Raw genomic sequence first — 19216 nt, forward strand, 5'->3', positions numbered from 1 at the left:
TGATTTCCCTTGATTTTCTTTCTGTTGCGCTGAGGAAAAGTTGATTTATTCCTCCCCTAAACAAAGAGCAGCAAGAGTCTTATGGCTGTTACATATTTGATGTGGGGTTGTTTGTCTCTGTAGTTCCCTGAATCCATGAATTCCATGTAAATATGGAAGTAAAAATGACATAGGACTCTCATTTCTGGTGAAAAAAAAAAAACCAAAAAACACCAACAAAACAACAAAAAGCAAACCAAGTGTGAGGCAATCATTATTTTCCCCACAGCTTTGAATTCCTTGACACGGGAACAAGCGGATGAGATGGGAGGACATATTTCTCTAAATGCTGAGCTGATCCTGAGCTCATTTGTTGCTTCTGTGTAAAACAAGGAGGAAAAAACGAGGGCAAGAGCTGTTCCCTGGGAGCTGATCCGCATCCAGATCCAGCCTGCTCTGCTCTGCCAGCCAGCCTCGGGAACGGGGAGGGAGAAGGGGGGGAATTGGTTATTTTTTATTTCGGAAACGTGCAGCATTTGTTGTCGGGACATGGAAAGCCTGGTTTGAGGCAGTTTCTGGGGAATAACGGGGGGGATAATGAGCCATTCCTTGTGCTGAGTGACTTCCCAGGGTCTGCTGCTCTGTCAGGACTTAATTTGGGTGTTTTATGAAGTGCAGCCCTCGCTTATTCCACTTTCAGATGCCCCAATCTTCTGTCATTTGGCTTTTTAGCAGCGCTCTGTGCTCAGCACCAGTGACCTCTTTTGGGGCCTCCAGGGAAGAGCCGCTCCTCACACGTCCTCAGAGCTGATTTGTTTTTCCGGGCTCTGCTTTGTAACAAATTATGGATGCATTGATTACGTGGCTGGGATCTGCAGGGCTTCCATCCCAGCTTTTTCCCGCTGCTCCAGGTTTAAATCCCAAACGTCAAGGCTGACGGGAGGATGGAATCTTCTGCCTTGTGGGTTCCTCTGAGCTGTGGGGTTGGCTGTGTTAGGATTCATCCCATCAGAACTCGAGAACGAGGGGTCTGTGCCTCCTGTCCTTGGCTCAGTCGTTTCTTCCTGGAAATAAAGAGGCTCAGGGGGCCCTTGTGGCTCTGCACAAGTCCCTGGCAGGAGGGGACAGCCGGGGGGGTCGGGCTCTGCTGCCAGGGAACAGGGACAGGAGGAGAGGGAACGGCCTCAGGCTGGGCCAGGGGAGGCTCAGGGTGGACAGCAGCAGGAATTTCCCCATGGAAAGGGCGCTCAGGCCTTGGAAGTGCCCAGGGAGGTTTGCAGTGCCCATCCCTGGAGGTGTCCCAGGAATTGCTGGAGGTGGCACTCGGAGCTCTGGGGACAGGGTGGGCACCGGGCACAGCTGGGACTCTGGTCTTGGAGCTCTTTCCCAACCTCAATGATCCTGGGATTCTGTGAATCTGGGAATGAGAACCACCATAGAAACAGTGGAGTGTTGATCCTTCCAAACAAGGAGGGGGGGAAGTCGCTTCTTTCCCCTTTTCCTGGCATGAATTTGCTGTGAAAAGGAGAAAATATTTTGTGGTGGAGGAATTCCAACAGCTTCACACTTCCTCAGGACCTGGAGCAATTCCTGGTGGATCCCATGGGATGACTCTGCTGACTCTCAGATTCAGGGGATGCGTTGCTTGGGTCGCTGTTATTCTCCCACCTTTTCCTGTTGCCAAACCCCCTCGTTTTGAAGCATTTTTGTTCTGCTTGAGAGGCAGAATTTTCCTAATTCCCCGAGAAGAGACACAACCTGAAAATGCTTCCAAGAAGCAGGATTTCAACAGGTATTTCCAGGCGCTTTTCCTTTCATCTCTCCGTGTTTAGAATTCTGCTCCCTTTATTCACATCCTGGCAAGTGACAAATTGGAGATGAATGGAGAAAAATTATGGAAAGCTTTGATTATTTTTCCTGTGGGAGGAAAGTTTTTGTTCCCAACGACTTGAGCAGCGTTTCTGTACCGAGGGTGGCATTTAACCAATTGTCATAAAAACCAGTTCTTTTCAGAATTTGGGAATATTTATCCTAGATCCTTCCAGCAGTGATGAGCAGGGAAAGATATTTAATGGAGCACTTTTATTTAGAGAATAACTCATGGGTTTCACTGTGGAATGAGGATATTCCCATTCTTTGGAAGGTTCTTCTTGTGACAGCAGGACTTTGTCTCACTAAAAGTGGTTAATTAATCTGTTTTCGAGGAATTATGGAATATCCTGAGTGGGAAGGGACCCACAAGGATCTCAGATCCAACCCCTGGCACTGCACAGACACCCCAACAATCCCATCCTGTGCTGCCTTGGGAATGTGCTCATTCCCTGGGAAGCTGTTCCGGTGTTCTACCCTTCCATGGGATTCCTGCTCCAGGTCACATATGTTGGGTCACACTAAAGAAAAATTAAAACTAAATTAAAATATAAAGGATTTTTTTTTATTATTTTTATTTGACCCCCCTCATCTAATGAGTTTTTTGTTTTCCTCACCTCCCTTTTCTGCTGCCATCCCTTTATCCCATCTCAGTGATGTCAGGATCCCAGCCTGGAAGTTCTCCGCGAAAATTGTGGATTTTTGGTCTTGGTCACAGTTTGTCCTTGAGCTGTGGTTTAAGATTTTTTTTTTTATTAGTGTGTGTTTACCTTAAATCCTAAAACTTCTCTAGAAAAATGAAAATCCTGGAGTCACAGAAAGCTTTGAGTTGGAAGGGAATTTCAGCCCCATCCCATTCCAAAGCCTCCATGGGCAGGGACACCTCCCACTATTCCAAGCTGCTCCAAGATGAGTCTTTCTCTTTGTTTGGTTTCCCATCATGGGTTACTGGGGAGATTGGGAAGGAATTCCTGGCTGGGAGGGTGGGGAGGGGCTGGGCTGGAATTGAATTCCCAGAGCAGCTGTGGCTGCCCCTGGATCCCTGGCAGTGCCCAAGGCCAGGCTGGACATTGGGGCTGGACATTGGGGCTGGAGCAGCCTGGGGCAGTGGGAGCTGTCCCTGCCATGGCAGGGGTGGCACTGGATGACCTTCAAGGTCCCTTCCAACCCAAACCACTCTGGGATTCCATTTTATCATTTTCCAGCTTCAATTGCGGATAAATAAATTTTTAAGGAATAAATCAAACCCTGCTGGCGGCAGACAGGGCCCAACCCAGGGACAATTGACCAGCTCCACTTTTCCAGCTGCAGGAGAGGCTGGGGACATGAAAGTGCCACCAGGTGCCACCTAAGACAACGATTCCATGGTGTCCCTTCTCAAGTGATCGGAGCGTGAGGATGGGATCGTTTTCCCCGGCTCCCTTTTCCTCCTGCGCTCCATAAATCCTGTTTAGAGCACAAACCAATTCCCAAACTCATCCGTCTCCAAACCCTTGGAAAGCCTCATAAAACATCCAAGATATTTCATGGAAGCCTGGCTGGCAGACCTTTGGTGGCCACATTGGGATGCTCCAGAATTTCCCGTTCCATTGGAGCTTGGCTTTATTTGCGTCATTCTCTCTCGGCAACAAATTCCAGATAACTCTGGAAAAAGGGGCTCATCCTGCAGGAATTAGATTGGGACTGGAACAGAACTAATTAAGGAGAAAGATGAGGCTGAGTGATGATCTCAGGAGCTGAGTGGAGAAGCATAAATGAGTTATTCCCATTTTCCATCAGCTGGAGGATCCAGCCCTGAGCCCTCTTTCCTTGATTTTTGGTTTCTTTGCAGCTGGGAATGGGAAAAGGAATTTTCTGCCTTGGAAAGGCGATTTGGCAGCTCAGGCATGTGCTGGGTCTATCTCAAAATATCTGCCTGATGAAATATGTATATGCAAATATTGTATTAATAATGAAATAAAAATCATTGCGGGAGAAGGAAGCGCTCCCCATCCCAGAGGGGACTGGGATTAATGATCTAAAAACTCTTGGAATTTTAGGAAAGTCATGAGGAGGAACTGTTTGAACAGGTAGGGTGGCCAGTCCCTGTGAGAATTTACCAACTTCATGGAATTGTCTTGTGAATGGAGATCCGGAGTGTGGTGAAACTCCCAAGGAGTGTAATCTTCCAGGTTATAAAATTTTAATTATGAAAACTCATTAAAAAGGGATAACCAAGGAATCTGAGAAATCAAATGGGGGAAATATCTTGATTTTTAAACAAGCCTGTCATAAATCTGTGCTTAGGCAGGCTGGAATGATGAAGGAAAGCAGAATTTGCATTTAATATTAGTATTATTTACATCTTTTTTTTTTCCCTCCCCTTATGAGTGAAGATTTGAGTGGGAAAAGCTGATTAATATTCAGGACAAATATTACATAACCCAATCCATTCCCAGGCTGGTGCATTTATCACTTTCTGAATGAATTCTTCCTCTAGAGATAAAAGTTGGGTTTAATTTGGGCTGTTTGTGGTGGGAGAAAGGACGGCCTGAAAACAAACGTAGAACAAACGTCAATTTTTTTTAATTCTTTAATTTTTTTCCCTTCTCTTCCAATGAAAAAATGACCTTAACGACTTGAAAATACCAAAATAATGGTGCTCCCATCACTTTTAAAATGTTGATTTGCTCTCCCAAGTGGTTTTTTCCACCCTGGTGGTTGTATCTGTGGAATTCCACATTCTCACCCAAAGGATTTTCCCAGGTTATGGCAGAGGTTGATGCCGCTAAGCTGAGCTTAAAACTTCAACCTTCCTGTGGGGATATTGATTGCTATATTTATTTTATATATAAATACAGAGAGATTTAGGCACTCCCAATGGATAATTCCCATACTGTGGTTTTTAACCTATGGATCATTCCCCAATCCTTAATTCCTAGTCCAGAAACTTCCCAAAAAAAATGTAAAACAACAAAATCTATTCTCTAAGATCCTCATCCGATCGGGGCCCGTTTCAGAATAACCCAGATGCAACGATGGCTTTGGGTGTAATTTATCCACGTGGAGCAAGGCAGGGAAAAAAATATGGAAATCACGGATGGCTGGATCGGGAAAGAGAAATCCCAGGAGCTTTTTGACATTTAGCAAGGTCAAGGGCAGCGTGAGTTTGGTGACCCAGGCAGGTGATGAATATTCAAGCCCTGGTGCTGTGGAAAATTTAAATGAGAGCCAGATAATTTTAATTTTTTCATATCTTATTCTAAAATTATTATCATGGACAGGCCTTCCTGTCAGGAATCAAAAAAACCCCAGAGCACTCCGAAAGCTGAATAAACAGAGATGTTTTTTTTGAGGGGGGGAAATGGAATTATTTATATTGGGGGTTTTTTTTTTGGGAATTGGTCTTGGGGAGGATAATCCTTCTCTGTCTGAGGGCAGGAGCAAAGAGTCTTCCAAACAAAAATGGTTTTGGAAGAAGGAAAAACGAGTGTGAAGAGATGTGAATATTCCATATCCATATTTAAAATAGGAAAGATTGGAGGTTTGGTTGCTCCAGACCCCATCCAACCTTGAACACTTCCAGGAATGGAGCAGCCATGGCTTCTTCTTCAATTCCCAATTAATTACAGGTTAAGAGGTTGGATTTGAAGGGAAAATGGGAATTCCAGCCCAAAAGGGTTGAGGGAAATCCAACAGTTATCATGGGAAGAAGGTGAACAGCAGGATGACAGGGAATGTCGTGGTTGGAATATAAAGGAGTCACAAAAACCAAGGACAGCTCAAAACCAACCAGGGAAAGGTAAATTGGAATAATTGACTTGTCCTTGTAGTTAATTTTTAACAGCAGAAGATGCTGAGTAAATATAATTCCTTTGTTGTCCTGTAATACTTAGGAGATTAATTCCCATAATTACACAAAATATGGATTTCAACAGGACTCCGGTTGCAAAGTGCAGCATTAAAAATTAAGATTATTTGGATTGACGCAGGACACAAATAATGCTGCCCATGGATGCTGCTGGAATTTGTCCCAGCTGATTTTTTTAGCTCCATAAATCCCTCTCCTCCTGTCTCACTTTCCAATATTCAACTTCATGCCTGTAATTGCCTCATAAAGCAGAGTTTGGAAGGCAATCCGCAGATTTAAAGACAAGCTGCTGCTTTCCCCGTGCTCCCTCCCAAATCCTTTGGATTTTATTCCCAATCCCAGCGTTATTATTCGGACCTGCCCACTGCCCTTAGCGGGAAGGTTTGCCGATCATTTTGCCTGTGGAGCTGGGAATGGTGTCAGCAGGAAGATTCCTTCCAGCAGGAATGAGCTTACAGCTCTTTGTGTCCCACAAAATCAGGTTTTCCAGGGGAGATGGGCCAGAGGGTGTTGGATTCAGTACTGGAGGTCCTGGATGCAGGGAATGCTGGGAGGGTCTGTGGGAATTACAGTTTTTTTGAGATTTTCTTTGGGTTCCACCAGGCTTTGCGGAGCCACATCAGGAGTGAAATCACTGAAGGCAAGAGGAGTCTCGAGTTGAAACACTGAGGTTGGAAAATCCCTTTGGAATCATTAAATCCAACTGCTCCCAGCACTTCCGAGACCACCACTGACCCCTGACCCCAGGTGCCACAGGGCTTGGAAATCCCTCCAAACCTCCCTGGGCACTTCCAAGGCCTGAGCGCCCTTTCCATGGGGAAATTCCTGCTGCTGTCCACCCTGAGCCTCCCCTGGCCCAGCCTGAGGCCGTTCCCTCTCCTCCTGTCCCTGTTCCCTGGCAGCAGAGCCCGACCCCCCCGGCTGTCCCCTCCTGCCAGGGACTTGTGCAGAGCCACAAGGGCCCCCTGAGCCTCCTTTGCTCCAGGCTCAGCCCCTTCCCAGCTCCCTCAGCAATTCTCCAGCCCCTTCCCAGCTCCCTCAGCAATTCTCCAGCCCCTTCCCAGCTCCCTCAGCAATTCTCCAGCCCCTTCCCAGCTCCCTCAGCAATTCTCCAGCCCCTTCCCAGCTCCCTCAGCAATTCTCCAGCCCCTTCCCAGCTCCCTCAGCAATTCTCCAGCCCCTTCCCAGCTCTCTCAAAACTTCATGGATCCACTTCAAGGCCACTCTTAATCTTCTTGGAGCAAGCTGGGTCACTGCTCCAGGAATAAATCATGGGTCAGAGCTGATTTCTGTCTCATGGACTTTGGGTTTCGGCTGATGTGGAAGAGAATCCCAATATCCCAGAATCCCAGAATCCCAGAGTGGTTTGGGTTGGAAGGGACCTTAAACCCACCCAGTTCCAGCCCTGTCAGGGCAGGAACACCTCCCACTATCCCAGGTTCCTCCAAGAGGATTGAGAATGATGGGAAAGCAAGGAAAACAGGGAATTCAGGGTGTTCCCAGATATTTTTCATGGCAATCCCGCCGACTATGCAGAGCTCCCAAATATATCCAAGGTGAGCCCTGATGGAGTTCGGGGAGGAAATGAAAAGGGAGAAAAATACATTCCTTCAATAACCTTGAAAATTCAATTTTGGATATAAAACAGGGCTAGACAAAATTGGTTGAGCGGGAAGATGAACTCCAACTGGAGAGGAAACAGCTGGAAGAAGGAGAGGAGCAATATCGGGATTTACTGGAAACAAAAAGGCAATTCCATGTAAAACATTGCAGGGGAAAAGCAGACTTAGAAGCAATAATACAGAATTTTATAGACTCTTGTGGGAGGAGGAAAGTAAGGAAATGTTGGAGTTTATTCCCTTCAGCGTGAAATTGCTGGACACAGAAGACAAATCCATTTGCCCTAAAAGCAGCCCCATAAACAGAGGCGTTCTCCCTTAATTCTGCATTTATTTATTTAGTTGTGAGTTCTTTTATTTAGTTGGAGTCGAACTCAAATGCAAATCCAGGCTCAAGGATGATGAGCAGGGCCTGATTCCTTGGAGTCTTCCAAATGGGATTAAATTATTTCCAGGAACCAGGAAAATCCAAATGGACTCAAACCCTGTTTCTCTGGGGTTTTTTGCGTCAGACCTACCCAGGGCAGTTTCACTTCAGAGCAAGGCTCTGCTTTAATGCTGGACAGGGGGCCACATCTGAAATGTGGAATATCATGGGGTGGTTTTGTTTCAGGAGCTGCAATTCCCCCTTTCCCTCTGGCCACACATGGGGCTGAACTTTGGGGCACTTTGGGGTTGGTAGGAGAGACCTTAAATCCCATCCCATTCCCCCCATTCCATGGGCAGGGACAGCTCCCACTGTCCCAATGTCCAGCCCCAATGTCCAGCCTGGCCTTGGGCACTGCCAGGGATCCAGGGACAGCCACAGCTGCTCTGGCAATTCCAGCCCAGCCAGCAATTCCCAATTCCCAATCTCCCACCCATCCCTGCCCTCTGGCACTGGGAGCCATTCCCTGTGTCCTGTCCCTCCATCCCTTGTCCCCAGTCCCTCTCCAGATCTCCTGGAGCCCCTTCAGGCCCTGCCAGGGGCTCTGAGCTCTCCCTGGATCCTTCTCCTCTCCAGGTGAGCATTCCCAGCTCTCCCTGGATCCTTCTCCTCTCCAGGTGAGCATTCCCAGCTCTCCCAGCCTGGATCCATAGGAAAGGTGTTATCCCATCACTGTTTCAGTGTCATTTGGTGCCTCCATCCAATGCTCAATTTCAGTGTTCCTTCCTTTAAAATAATTTGATCCCTTTTGAATCCCAGAAGCGATGAAGGGAAGGAAGCAGGGTTTGTATTCCTGCTTTTTCCAGTGTCTCTTCTTTCTTTGTGTATTAAACTCAGCAAAAACATCCTGAACCCGGTTCCTGGGGTTTTGCTGTTTTTTTTTGTTGTGGCTCTCTTACTGTGGTTCCAGTCAGGACTCCCTTGTTTTGCTCTTGGTAGGGATGGTTTTTCATGGATAATGCAAATCCTGGAATTCCCAGAGCAGCTGTGGCTGCCCCAGGATCCCTGGAAGTGCCCAAGGCCAGGTTGGACAGGACTTGGAGCAGCCTAGGATAACTGAGCTCTCCTGGCACAGCGAAGCCTGGCAGGGGATACAAAGGTCACAAATCTTTAGAAATTGATTTTTGGGCTGGGTTGGTTTTGGATTGTTTTTTGTTTTGTTTTTGTTTTCAATGCTGTTCCAGGGAGATTCAACCAAACCCCAGGGGAATGGTTGGGAGATTCGTGTGTGGCATCAAAGATTCGTAATTTTGTGTTTCTGTAATTTTAAGTGGATGCTGGATTTGATTTGGCTTGGAAGGGACATTAAAGCCCATCCCATTCCACCCCTGACAAGGGGCACCTTCCACCATCCCAGGGCACTCCAAGCCCCATCCAGCCTGGCCTTGGACACTTCCAGGGGTGGACTCACCACAACTTCCCTGTTCCAGGCCCTCCCCAGCCTCCCAGGCAAGAATTCCTTCCCAATTTCCCACCTAAACATATCCTTTTGTAGTGGGAATCCACCACCCCTTCACGGAGCTGAGAGAGGCTCAGGACAGAGCAGTAAAATCTGGCTGTGAGCTCTGAAAAGTCCAGTTTGAAGCCCAGGATGGTTCCTGAGGAGGCCAGCCATCAGCACAGCATCTTTTTGCTTCCTCTCCAGCTCATATTTTATGGAATAAAGGCGTTTTCCAGCTGTATCTGCTCCTGGGGAATGGTGTGAGCCCCACTCTTCTCCTCCCGTGGATAATAAAGCCAAGCTCTCTTCAACATCCCCTCACTGAGGGCTTTGGGAGGGTTGTGATTCCTTCCCCAGAGACTTTTTTATTTCATTAAAATATGTGAACTTTGTATTTTTGAGGCGGCTCCCTTTGAGCCCTGCCTCAGGGCTGGGTGCTGCCTGCAGGGCAGAGCTCTGGGCTTTGGCCTGGCCACTCTCCGTGGTCACCTCTTTTGGGGTCACCTTTGTTTGCAGCCCTTGGGTGCAGCCTCTCCTGCGGCTGTTGCTGGAGCCAGGGGGCTCAGGCGGCCAAAAAAAGCCAAGGACACCTGGAATGGGTCGGGAACAGGTGGCAGCAGGAGCAGGGCAGGGATTGTTCCCCTGTGTTGGGCACACCTCAAATCCCGGGATCACTCGTGGGTTCCTCCTGACAAGAAGGACCTGGAGGGGCTGGAGCATGTCCAGGGCAGGGAACAGAGCTGGGAAGGGGCTGGAGAATTGCTGAGGGAGCTGGGAAGGGGCTGGAGAATTGCTGAGGGAGCTGGGAAGGGGCTGGAGAATTGCTGAGGGAGCTGGGAAGGGGCTGGAGAATTGCTGAGGGAGCTGGGAAGGGGCTGGAGAATTGCTGAGGGAGCTGGGAAGGGGCTGAGCCTGGAGCAAAGGAGGCTCAGGGGGCCCTTGTGGCTCTGCACAAGTCCCTGGCAGGAGGGGACAGCCGGGGGGGTCGGGCTCTGCTTCCATGTAAAAATCTCCAGGATCAGAGGAAATTACCTCAGGTGTCACCAGGGGAGGCTCAGGTTGTATATTTGGAAAATTCCCTCATGGAAAGGGTTTCCCAGCCCTGGTACTTCTTCTGAAGTGCTTGACCAAGCGTGTCCAGGCTGTCCCGTGGCCAATTCTCTGGGATTTTCTTCCCACTCATGAAAACTTCTGTGTTTTCATTCCCCGTGTCCCAAGCTGTGCTGCTGAGGTTCTCCAGTGCTCACCTCTGGAATGAGGGCAGATTCCAAAGAGCTGTAGGGACCAAACACCTCCTTTGTCCAACTCTTCCCGCTTCTCTTCCGCCATTTAGGGTCTGGTGAGCACCTTGGGCAGCCACAACAGGGAAAGTACACCTCAAACTGGTCATTCTGCCTCCTTGTCCCGCTTTTCCTTCTCCAGAGACACCAGGAATGATCAGGGAAAAATTCTGGGCTGAGAATTTCCTCCAATAAATTCCCATTTCGCCCCTGTCCTGCTGCTCCAGACTCTTCTCTTCTGACCTTCATTTTTTTCTTTTTCTAATATCTTTAAACCTGCCCACAGCTTTTTTTCTCTTTCTTTTCTTTTCTTTTTTTCTTTTTTTTGGAAACCGAGGACAATTTTCCCTCCAGCTCTGAGCCGAGTCCCTCTCATTTTCCATGGATCCCAGGCTGAGCCATCTCCAGGGTTTCAATCCCTGACCCCAAATTTTCAAGCCTTGACCTTGGCTGCTTAAAAACAGGGGCAGCTCAACGAATTCCAGTCTCTGAGGTTTGTTCTAAGTCCCAGGCTCTAAAGGAGATGAAAGCCCCACCTGGCCCAAAGGTAAATGCATAATTTCGCTTAAAGCCACGACTTCTGCACATAAAACAGGCCCCAAACCTCCCAAGGACAGAGAAAGAAAGAAATCTAGGGGGTTTATTGGTCATTCTCTGCTCTGATCAACAAAAGAAAACCCCATTTGGTTCTAAAGCGACCCTGTGCACAGGAGAAATAAAATACAGTGAGAACTGATCTCTGTTTCAAGGCAAATAAAATTTGTTGCAAACGCTGTCCAGAAGAGCAGTAAAAATGGGATTTTTGGTGCTGTTTGAAGTCCACACATTTGTTTTATGTGCACATCTCTGTGTTTTCTGCTCACCTCACATTTCTTTGCCTCCCCTGTCCGAGTTAAAAAACGCTTTTTATTTCAAGCCATGGTGCTGAGCTCTCCCCCAGGTGTTTCCAGGTGGACTCTGCTCCTCTCCCTGCCTGGTTTTTCCATGTTCATCCCCATTTTTTTTGGCACTCGAGGCTGTAACATCCTTTTCCATCACGTTTTGGGAGCGTGGGCGTGTTTGGGATGTGGTGACCCCAGCTCTGGGGGTGAAGGTCACCGGGGCTGGCTGAGCTGTGCTGGAGGCGGGTGGCACTGGTGGCATCTACAGGAGGGTGCAGCCAGGTGGGATCGAGCTCTTATCCCAGGAAACCAGGGACGGGATAAGAGGGAACAATCTCAAGTTGCACCAGGTTGGATATTAGGGAGAATTTCTTCATGGGAAGGGTTGTCCAGCCTTGGGAAGTGCTGGAATACCCCTCGCAGGAGGGATTTAAATCCATATGGAGGTGGCACTTGGGGACATGTGGCAGTGGTGGCCTTGGCAGTGCTGGGAATGGTTGGGCTCCATGATCCTAGAGGGTTTTTCCAGCCTAAAGTATTCTGGGATTCTCTCTGGAATCGCGAGGCTTCTCCAAGGGATGCAGCTCCCTTGTTTTACTCTGGAAAAGTGAAAAACTCAGAGCAGGGAGCTCTGGGGGAGGTTTCAGGAGCGGGGAGAGCGTTTGAAACGCCCCACGAATGATTAACGGGGGGTGTGCAGGTCTGACCCAGTGTCACTGCCGGGATCAGCGTCACCTGTCACCTGGATTGGGATCACCTGTCACCTGGATCGGGGTCACCTGGATCAGGGTCACCTGTCAATAACAGCCCAAGGGGAACCAGGAACAGAATCCAGCACTTCCCCTGTGCGGATAACAGCCTTATCCCGAATTTCCCGTGTGCTTTTCTCACCTTTCTTCCCTGTTTTGTCCTCCCTTCCTGGGTATTGGAGTGTCCTTGAAGGATCCTGGGAGGGTGGAGAGGGGCTGGGCTGGAATTGCCAGAGCAGCTGTGGCTGCCCCTGGATCCCTGGCAGTGCCCAAGGCCAGGCTGGACATTGGGGCTGGAGCAGCCTGGGACAGTGGGAGGTGTCCCTGCCCATGGAACTGGATGGGATTTAATGTCCTTTCCATCCCAAAACATTCCTGGATTCCATGAAACAGGGACTTTCCTTGTTGTAGCATGGATATATCCATGCAAGGCGGGGTTTGGAATGCACAGTTCCAGGACAGATTTGCTCACCTATTTTAATTTACTCCCAGATGTGCAAATGGCTTTTTTCTATTTCTGGCCACGGTGGTTTCATTTCGCTGGAATAAATCCATTATCCAAGGTGTAATATCCCAACTCCAAGCTTTGGCTGGAAAATTGCTGCTGTCATTTCACAGGGATCACAATCCCAGTGCGCTGGAGCTTCCCAAAGCTCCCAAATCCCCTCTTGTCTGGGCTTCTCCGTGTCCTGGGCTCCAGGCTCCATTCAGGCACCTCCAGACCCACCTCAGGAGCTAAAAAATCCTGGAAATGTGGCTGCAGTGGAGAGTCCAGGAATAGAAAGACTCAGAAGTGTTGGATAACACTCCTGTGGTGTGAATCCAACAGTGGCCACAAACCCAGTGGAGAGCGAGCAGAGGCGCCACTTTTTGTTATTATTATTATTTATTTATCGTTCCCCTTGCCGGAGCTGCGAGAGATAAACTCGTTATTTGTTCAGCTTAAAATGCAAATTGGAGAGGCCAAAGCAGCGGGTGAAGCCTCTGCTCGGGGCCACGCAGTGGAAATAAATTCCTGGAATTTTCTCCTTAAATCCCACACTAAAGACCAGGATTTGATCCCCACCCTGAGGAGCAGCTGTGTGGTTCAAACCAAACAAGCGTCTCGCTGTCGTTCCTCTGGATTGCTCCAGAACTTTCCTTTTTCCGTTTCCTAATCCTTAAAACATGAATGTGCTTAGGTGAAAAAACTTCATTAAACATTAATAGAGTGCCTGATTTAACTCCAGCCCCGTTTGCTTCCCAAAGATCATTGTGGAAGAGAATGAACCGTGCTCCCTTGGCAGCTTTGCTGGAGATTTTTCCAAAACTAATAGTGGAATTATGAAAGGAATAAGGAGGGAAAAAGTAAATTAAATCAAATTGCCAAAGCCTTGGGGAAGAGCTGATGCAAATGAGTTCAATGCAGAAGAGTCGCAAACAACTCCAGGTTTGTTTTTTTTCCCTGCGCATCTGGGAAGTCACAATCCTATAAAAACAATGGAAAAACCCGATGGAAAAATGAGCTGTTAGCTCTGGTTGGGGCTTTTATCAGCCCTTCCTTTTCCCATTAAAGTTATTACCTGCAAAAGTGGGATTCAGGAATGAGCAGCCCGGGTTAATTTTCTCTTCCTGTCACTGGGGATCATCAGCCCCTGGATAAATGGGAATTGTGGGGTTTAAAGACTTTTTTGACCTTAAAGGCAGGGGAAAGTTTCATTTTAAAGCTGTTTATAAGGCTAAAGTAGCTTGATAAGTAAATAAAGCAGGGGGAGAAGAGAGAAGGGCCTGAATACAAATTCCCGTTAAAATCGTTCAACTGAGCCGCCGCAGGGACGTAAAATCGTTCCCTGGATTCGGAGCATTCCGTGGAAGCAGCAAGGAAAACAAAGGAGGGAACGTTATTCCAAAGCAGAGATGAGTTTTGGATGTTCAAACATTCCGAGGATTTATGAGCAAGAGGACAAAATGATGGAAAAATCAGCCATTAGCGGCTTTTTAACACCTCAAACACGGAGCTGCCACGATATTCCTTCCCAAAATTCTCTGTGCTCTCCCTCAAGGATTTAGGATCAGGAGGGTCCAAATCATTGCCTGAAATAATTCCCTGGATTTGGAGCATTCAATGGAAGCAGCAAGGAAAACAAAGGAGGGAACATTATTCCAAAGCAGAGATGAGTTTTGGATGTTCTAAAAAGTCCAAGGATTTATGAGCAAGGGGGAAAAAATCAGGCATTAAAGGCTTTTTTACACCTCAAACACAGAGCTTCCAGAATATTCCTGTCCCAAAATTCCTGTGCTCTCCTTCGGGATTTAGGATCAGGAGGGTCCTCAGCAGATGCTGCTTGAGCATCTCTCTGTTGTTATTTTAGAGATTTCTTCTGTGCCTGGCTCCAATTTTAGGGAGAATTTTCCCAGGATTTTAAGGTGTGGTGTGGCTGGAAAGGCTGGAGAGGTTATGGGTATGGAATTATCCTGGCTGGAATGGGGAAAACAAAAACAGAGAATTTCCATTTAGAAATCAAGTATTTATTTCAGATAAAATTGGTTTTGTTACAAAGATCAGAGAAATGATACCACGAGCAGCAGAGGGTGCCTTGCTGAGGTCATGATCCATAAAAATATGGAGAGTTCATGGGATCTTGGAATGCTTTAGGTTGGAAAAGTCCTCTGAGGTCAAATCTGACCATTCCCAGCACTGCCAAGGCCACCACTGATCATGTCCCCAAGTGCCACCTCCACAGGGATTTCAATCCCTCTAAGGATGGGGACTCCACTGCCCTTTTCCAGTACTTTACAGCTTTTCCACAGAGAACTTTTCCTTGGAGAACTTACATCTCAAGGTGGAAAAACACCTGGAAAATAGTGAACATTACTAAATTTGATTAATAATTTGTTTGATATCCATTATATAGGAGGATCTAGGAGGTTTTTTTTGGGAAGTACAAATAATTTAAGTCAGGGTGGTGAGAGGAAAACAGGAGATTTGGGAGAGGCAACTCCCAGCTCTCCCTGAGAAGGCAGTGGAGACCTGGAATATTTTCTTTCCCAAGGATAATTCCTGTCTTTAAGCCAACAGTTCCCTGCAAAGCTGCTGCCTTGGGAAGCTTAGGGAAGCGGGAGCATTTTAATGTTTTATGTAAAACACTGTTTTGTAAGGATACAAAATCTCCCTGTGCCACCCTGGAATGGGTGGATTTCAGGAATTCTTCCCCCTCAGGGGTTAAAAACTGAGCTGAGTTCTTTGTCGAGCCAGAACGTCCTGGCATTCCCTGGTTTGCACCCCGCTGGGAACACGTTTTCCATGCGTGTTCCTGGCTCTGAAGAGCCGCGCTGACGTGAGCTGAGCACGAACCATCGCTCCAAGTTATCCTTGTTTTCCAGCCCTGATGAGGTTTTCCATCTTCGGGAAGTTGGGTCCGTGCACATGCTGGATGTTGGTTATATTTTATTTATTTGGTGTTTTGCTGGAATCAAAATTCTGGCGGAGTTGGAAGCTGTGAATGTGAATTATTTAAAATCGGTTTTATTCGAGTTAGGGCAGAACAGGCTGTTCTGGGGGTGGGCAACTGGTTCATTCTGGGCTTGCTGGGACAGCAGAACCTCCACGGGAATGGAGAAAAAACGTCCAGAGGTGATGATTTTTGGGGAATCCAGACAGCAGCTCCTGGGGTGGGGAGTTGATGGAATCATGGAATGATCTCACAAGGATCATCCAGCTCAGCTCCCAGCCCTGCACAGACCCCCCCAGAAATCCCAGGCTGTGCATCCCTGGCAGCGCTGCCCAAATGTTCCCAGAGCTCCGGCAGCCTCGGGAATGTTCCCGCTGAGCACAGAGTCACCAGCTCTGCTCTGTGCCCGGGGTGTTGCTGCCTCGTGCACTTTATCCAAAGCAAGTCCCGGAATTCCAGACTGGTTTGGGATGGGAGAGACCTTCCAGACCACCTCGTTCCACCCCTGCTTTGGGCTGGGACAGTTTCCATAGACCCGGTTGCTGCAAGTGCTGTCCCAGTTAAGACAAGGCACTTACTGGGTTTATTCAGTGTTGTTCCAAGGATCTCCTCACAAGACCTTGGGAAAGTCCTGTCTCCTAGGACAGGCCTAAACACTAACCTGGGCTGGTGCACTCTCCTGGGATGGGTCCTAAACAAGAACCTGGGTTTAACATGTTTAGTTTTAGGATGTGCTCAGAAGAAGCTGCCCAATGTCCTGCAACAGGAAGAGACCAGGTTAGTCCTGTCTCCTAGGACTGGTCATAAACAAGAACCTGGGTTAGTCCTGTCTTCTAGGACTGGTCCTAAACAAGAATACGGGTTAGTCTTGTCTCTAGGACAGGTCTCAAACAAGAACATGGGTTAGTCTTGATTCCTTTGATGTGTCCTAAACAAGAGCCTGGGTTAGTTTGGATGCCTAGGATGGTTCCTAACCTGGGTTAGTCCTGTCTCTAGGCCAGGTCCTAAACAAGAACCTGGGTTAGTCCTTTCTCCTAGGACTGGTCCTAAACAAGAACCTGGGTTAATCCTGTCTCTAGGAAAGCTCCTAAAAAAGAACCTGGGTTAGTCCTGTCTCTAGGACAGCTCCTAAACAAGAACCTGTGTTAGTCCCATCCCTAGGCCTGGTTTCCCCCCTCTAACACCCTCCCGCCCTCTCTGTGTCTCCGCAGACCCCCCAGCTGTGGAGCCAGCATTCCTGGAGCTGCGGCAGGGCCAGGGCCGTGGCGTCACCATGAGCTGCCGGGTGCTCCGGGCGTATCCCACGCGGGTGCTGAGCTACGAGTGGCGCCTGGGCAGCCGCGTGCTGCGCACGGGCCAGTTTGACCTGCAGGACTCCACGGAATACACCGTCAGCAGCCTCTCCCGCGACTCCTACGGCATCTACAACTGCAACATCATCAACGAGGCGGGCGCCGGCCGCTGCAGCTTCCTCGTCACAGGTAGGAGGCGTGGAGCTGGAAATTAATCGGCTTTTTGATTGGTTTTTTGATGTTCTTTGGAGGGGTTTTAGTCAGTTTGTTCAAGTTGCCCAGGAGGTTGAAGTTTCTCTTCAAAACTCTGCTTGTGGAGTGTTTGGGTTTTGTTGGATCAAACGATAAAAGGGATGTTCCCAGATTTTGAGTTTGGAGTCTCAGGGTTGGGAGTAGCCAGGAGATAAATGGACATTGTCAAATGTCAGCCCCTGGCAGGGATTGGAGCAGCTGGGGTGGGAAAAGATTGAGAAGAGAAATGAAAAATGGGAACCAAATCAGCATCGAAGGGATCGATAACCACGAGGAAATCCAACACTAAAAACGGGGTCATTTGGGACCAATGAATGAGAATTTTTGCGTGTTTTTTTATGTGTAAATATGGGAAAAGTCTGGTAAAGTGTTTTGTGGATGGAGTGATTTCCATGGCACATCCTGGCCGGAATAAAGTAATTCTGGATTCCCCAACACTTAGAAGATGGTGCTGGAGAGTTTCTTTTGTTCCTGAATTTCGGTGAAAATGCGGTCTTGGAGGCCCAGGCGTGTTGGATCACTCCTGCTCCGGGTGCCAGAAACATCCTTCCAAGTTGTATCAGCTTGAGGAGTCTTGTTGGGATTGTGGTTGGGGAAAAAAAGGAGATTTAGCTCATTTGAGGATCAGGATTTCTCAGTGGAAAATGTGAATATTCCTTCTCTGTTGGCATCCACCAAGGGGGGTTTGAGGGAAGTCTGAGGGATTCATCAGGCAGCAAAATTCCTCTCTTTGTAGTTGGCACTAAAGTTGGATTTCTTCTTCTCTCCAGCTTGGAGAGTGGGGTGAGCACGTCACAGGCTCCAACCACTTCCTTGGGAACAGAGGGATGTTGGAATTTATTCCTTTTCTCCAGCAGGAAAGGACTTTGGGGAATTTTCCACCAGATCCCCAGGATCAGGTGGATCCACTGGTGCAGCCCCCCAGGATCCACCCATGGTGTGTAATTAATGTGATGGAGCCAAGCTTGGTGCGTCTTTTGTCTTGGGGATCTTGGAGCTGAAAAACTTGGATCTTGGAAAACTTTGGAAGTCTTGATTTTAACTCTGTTGAGGATTAATGAAATTAATTGGAACTGTAAGGCTCTGCTGCCTGATCCTGCAAGGCCCAGCAGCAGTTGTGTCCAAGGTGAGGTGTTCTGATTCCTGGAATCCCATCAGGTGGAGGTTCCACGTCATTCCAGGATGGTTTTCCAGACTGTGATGGGTGAAGAATTCCTGGTTCCTCTGCACCGGCTGGGAGTGGCCTCAGTGGGGCTCCTGGAGGCCAAAGAGAGCAACCTCAGCCCCCCTGACGAGTCCTGGTGTCTCCAAACCCACACTGGAAGGTGTTTGGAGCCACCTGGGGTAGTGGGAAGTGTCCCTGCACATGGAAGGGTTTGGAATGAGATGATCTGGAAAGTCCCTTCCAACCCGAACAGGTCTGGGATGTCTGTTGGAGCAACAGCCCTGTTTCAGCTCTAAATCATCCCAAAAGCTGCTTGGAAATGAATGACGGGAAAAGAAACCGATAAAGAAGAAATTCAGGATGTTTAAATAGGAATTCCTAGAAGGAAAGATGCCCATCGTTGTTAGGGCTTTATCCAACTTGACTCCCGTTACGATCACCTGGACGTGGAGTTTTCCTTCTGGGATCGCAGCTCCCTGGATTCTGTCCCTGCTCAGGAAAATGGACTTTTCTATCCACGTTACTGGTTCCAGGAGAAAAGGGATGGACTTAATGGGAAAGCTGCAGATCCTGTGTCAGGGACCCAGCTCTGATAGCAGGGGACACCTTCCACACCCGTCTGTCTCGGGAATCAAGGAAACGGTTTTTTACAGCTCCCCGAGTGTTTATTTTTCCTTGGTAAAACTTGATTTAGTGGGAAAAAACGTGGGTCTACTTTCACATGGAGACTTTTTTCCCTATCTTGGATTTATCTAAATCCATGGAAGTGTCCAAGGCCGGGTTGGACACGGCTTGGAGCAGCCTGGGATAGTGAAAGGTGTCCCTGCCTGTGGAAAGGAGTGAAATTTGATGGACTTTAGGGTCCCTTCCAACCCAAAACATTCCACGATGGGAATGGCATCCCCTTGGCAGGAATTTCACACAGCACAAATGTGGCGGGAATACAGCAAATCCTGCAATTCCGAGCGGTTCTGCTCCTTC

The 19216-nt window shown here is 48.2% G+C and overlaps 1 protein-coding gene across 2 annotated transcripts in view; it reads left to right on the forward strand.

Annotated features, from left to right (window-relative positions):
• Positions 1–19216, forward strand: part of MDGA2 (MAM domain containing glycosylphosphatidylinositol anchor 2) — a 194245-nt gene that overhangs the window by 132515 nt on the left and 42514 nt on the right. For both annotated transcript variants that reach the window (XM_014257436.2, XM_088057569.1), the window contains one exon: positions 16738–17007. In XM_014257436.2, coding sequence (XP_014112911.2) covers positions 16738–17007 — 270 coding nt within the window. The remainder of the gene's footprint in view (positions 1–16737; positions 17008–19216) is intronic.

This window comes from Pseudopodoces humilis, chromosome 7, assembly GCF_049639895.1.
Source record: "Pseudopodoces humilis isolate 2021_Gansu_Grassland_sample_001 chromosome 7, ASM4963989v1, whole genome shotgun sequence".
NCBI lineage: Eukaryota > Metazoa > Chordata > Aves > Passeriformes > Paridae > Pseudopodoces > Pseudopodoces humilis.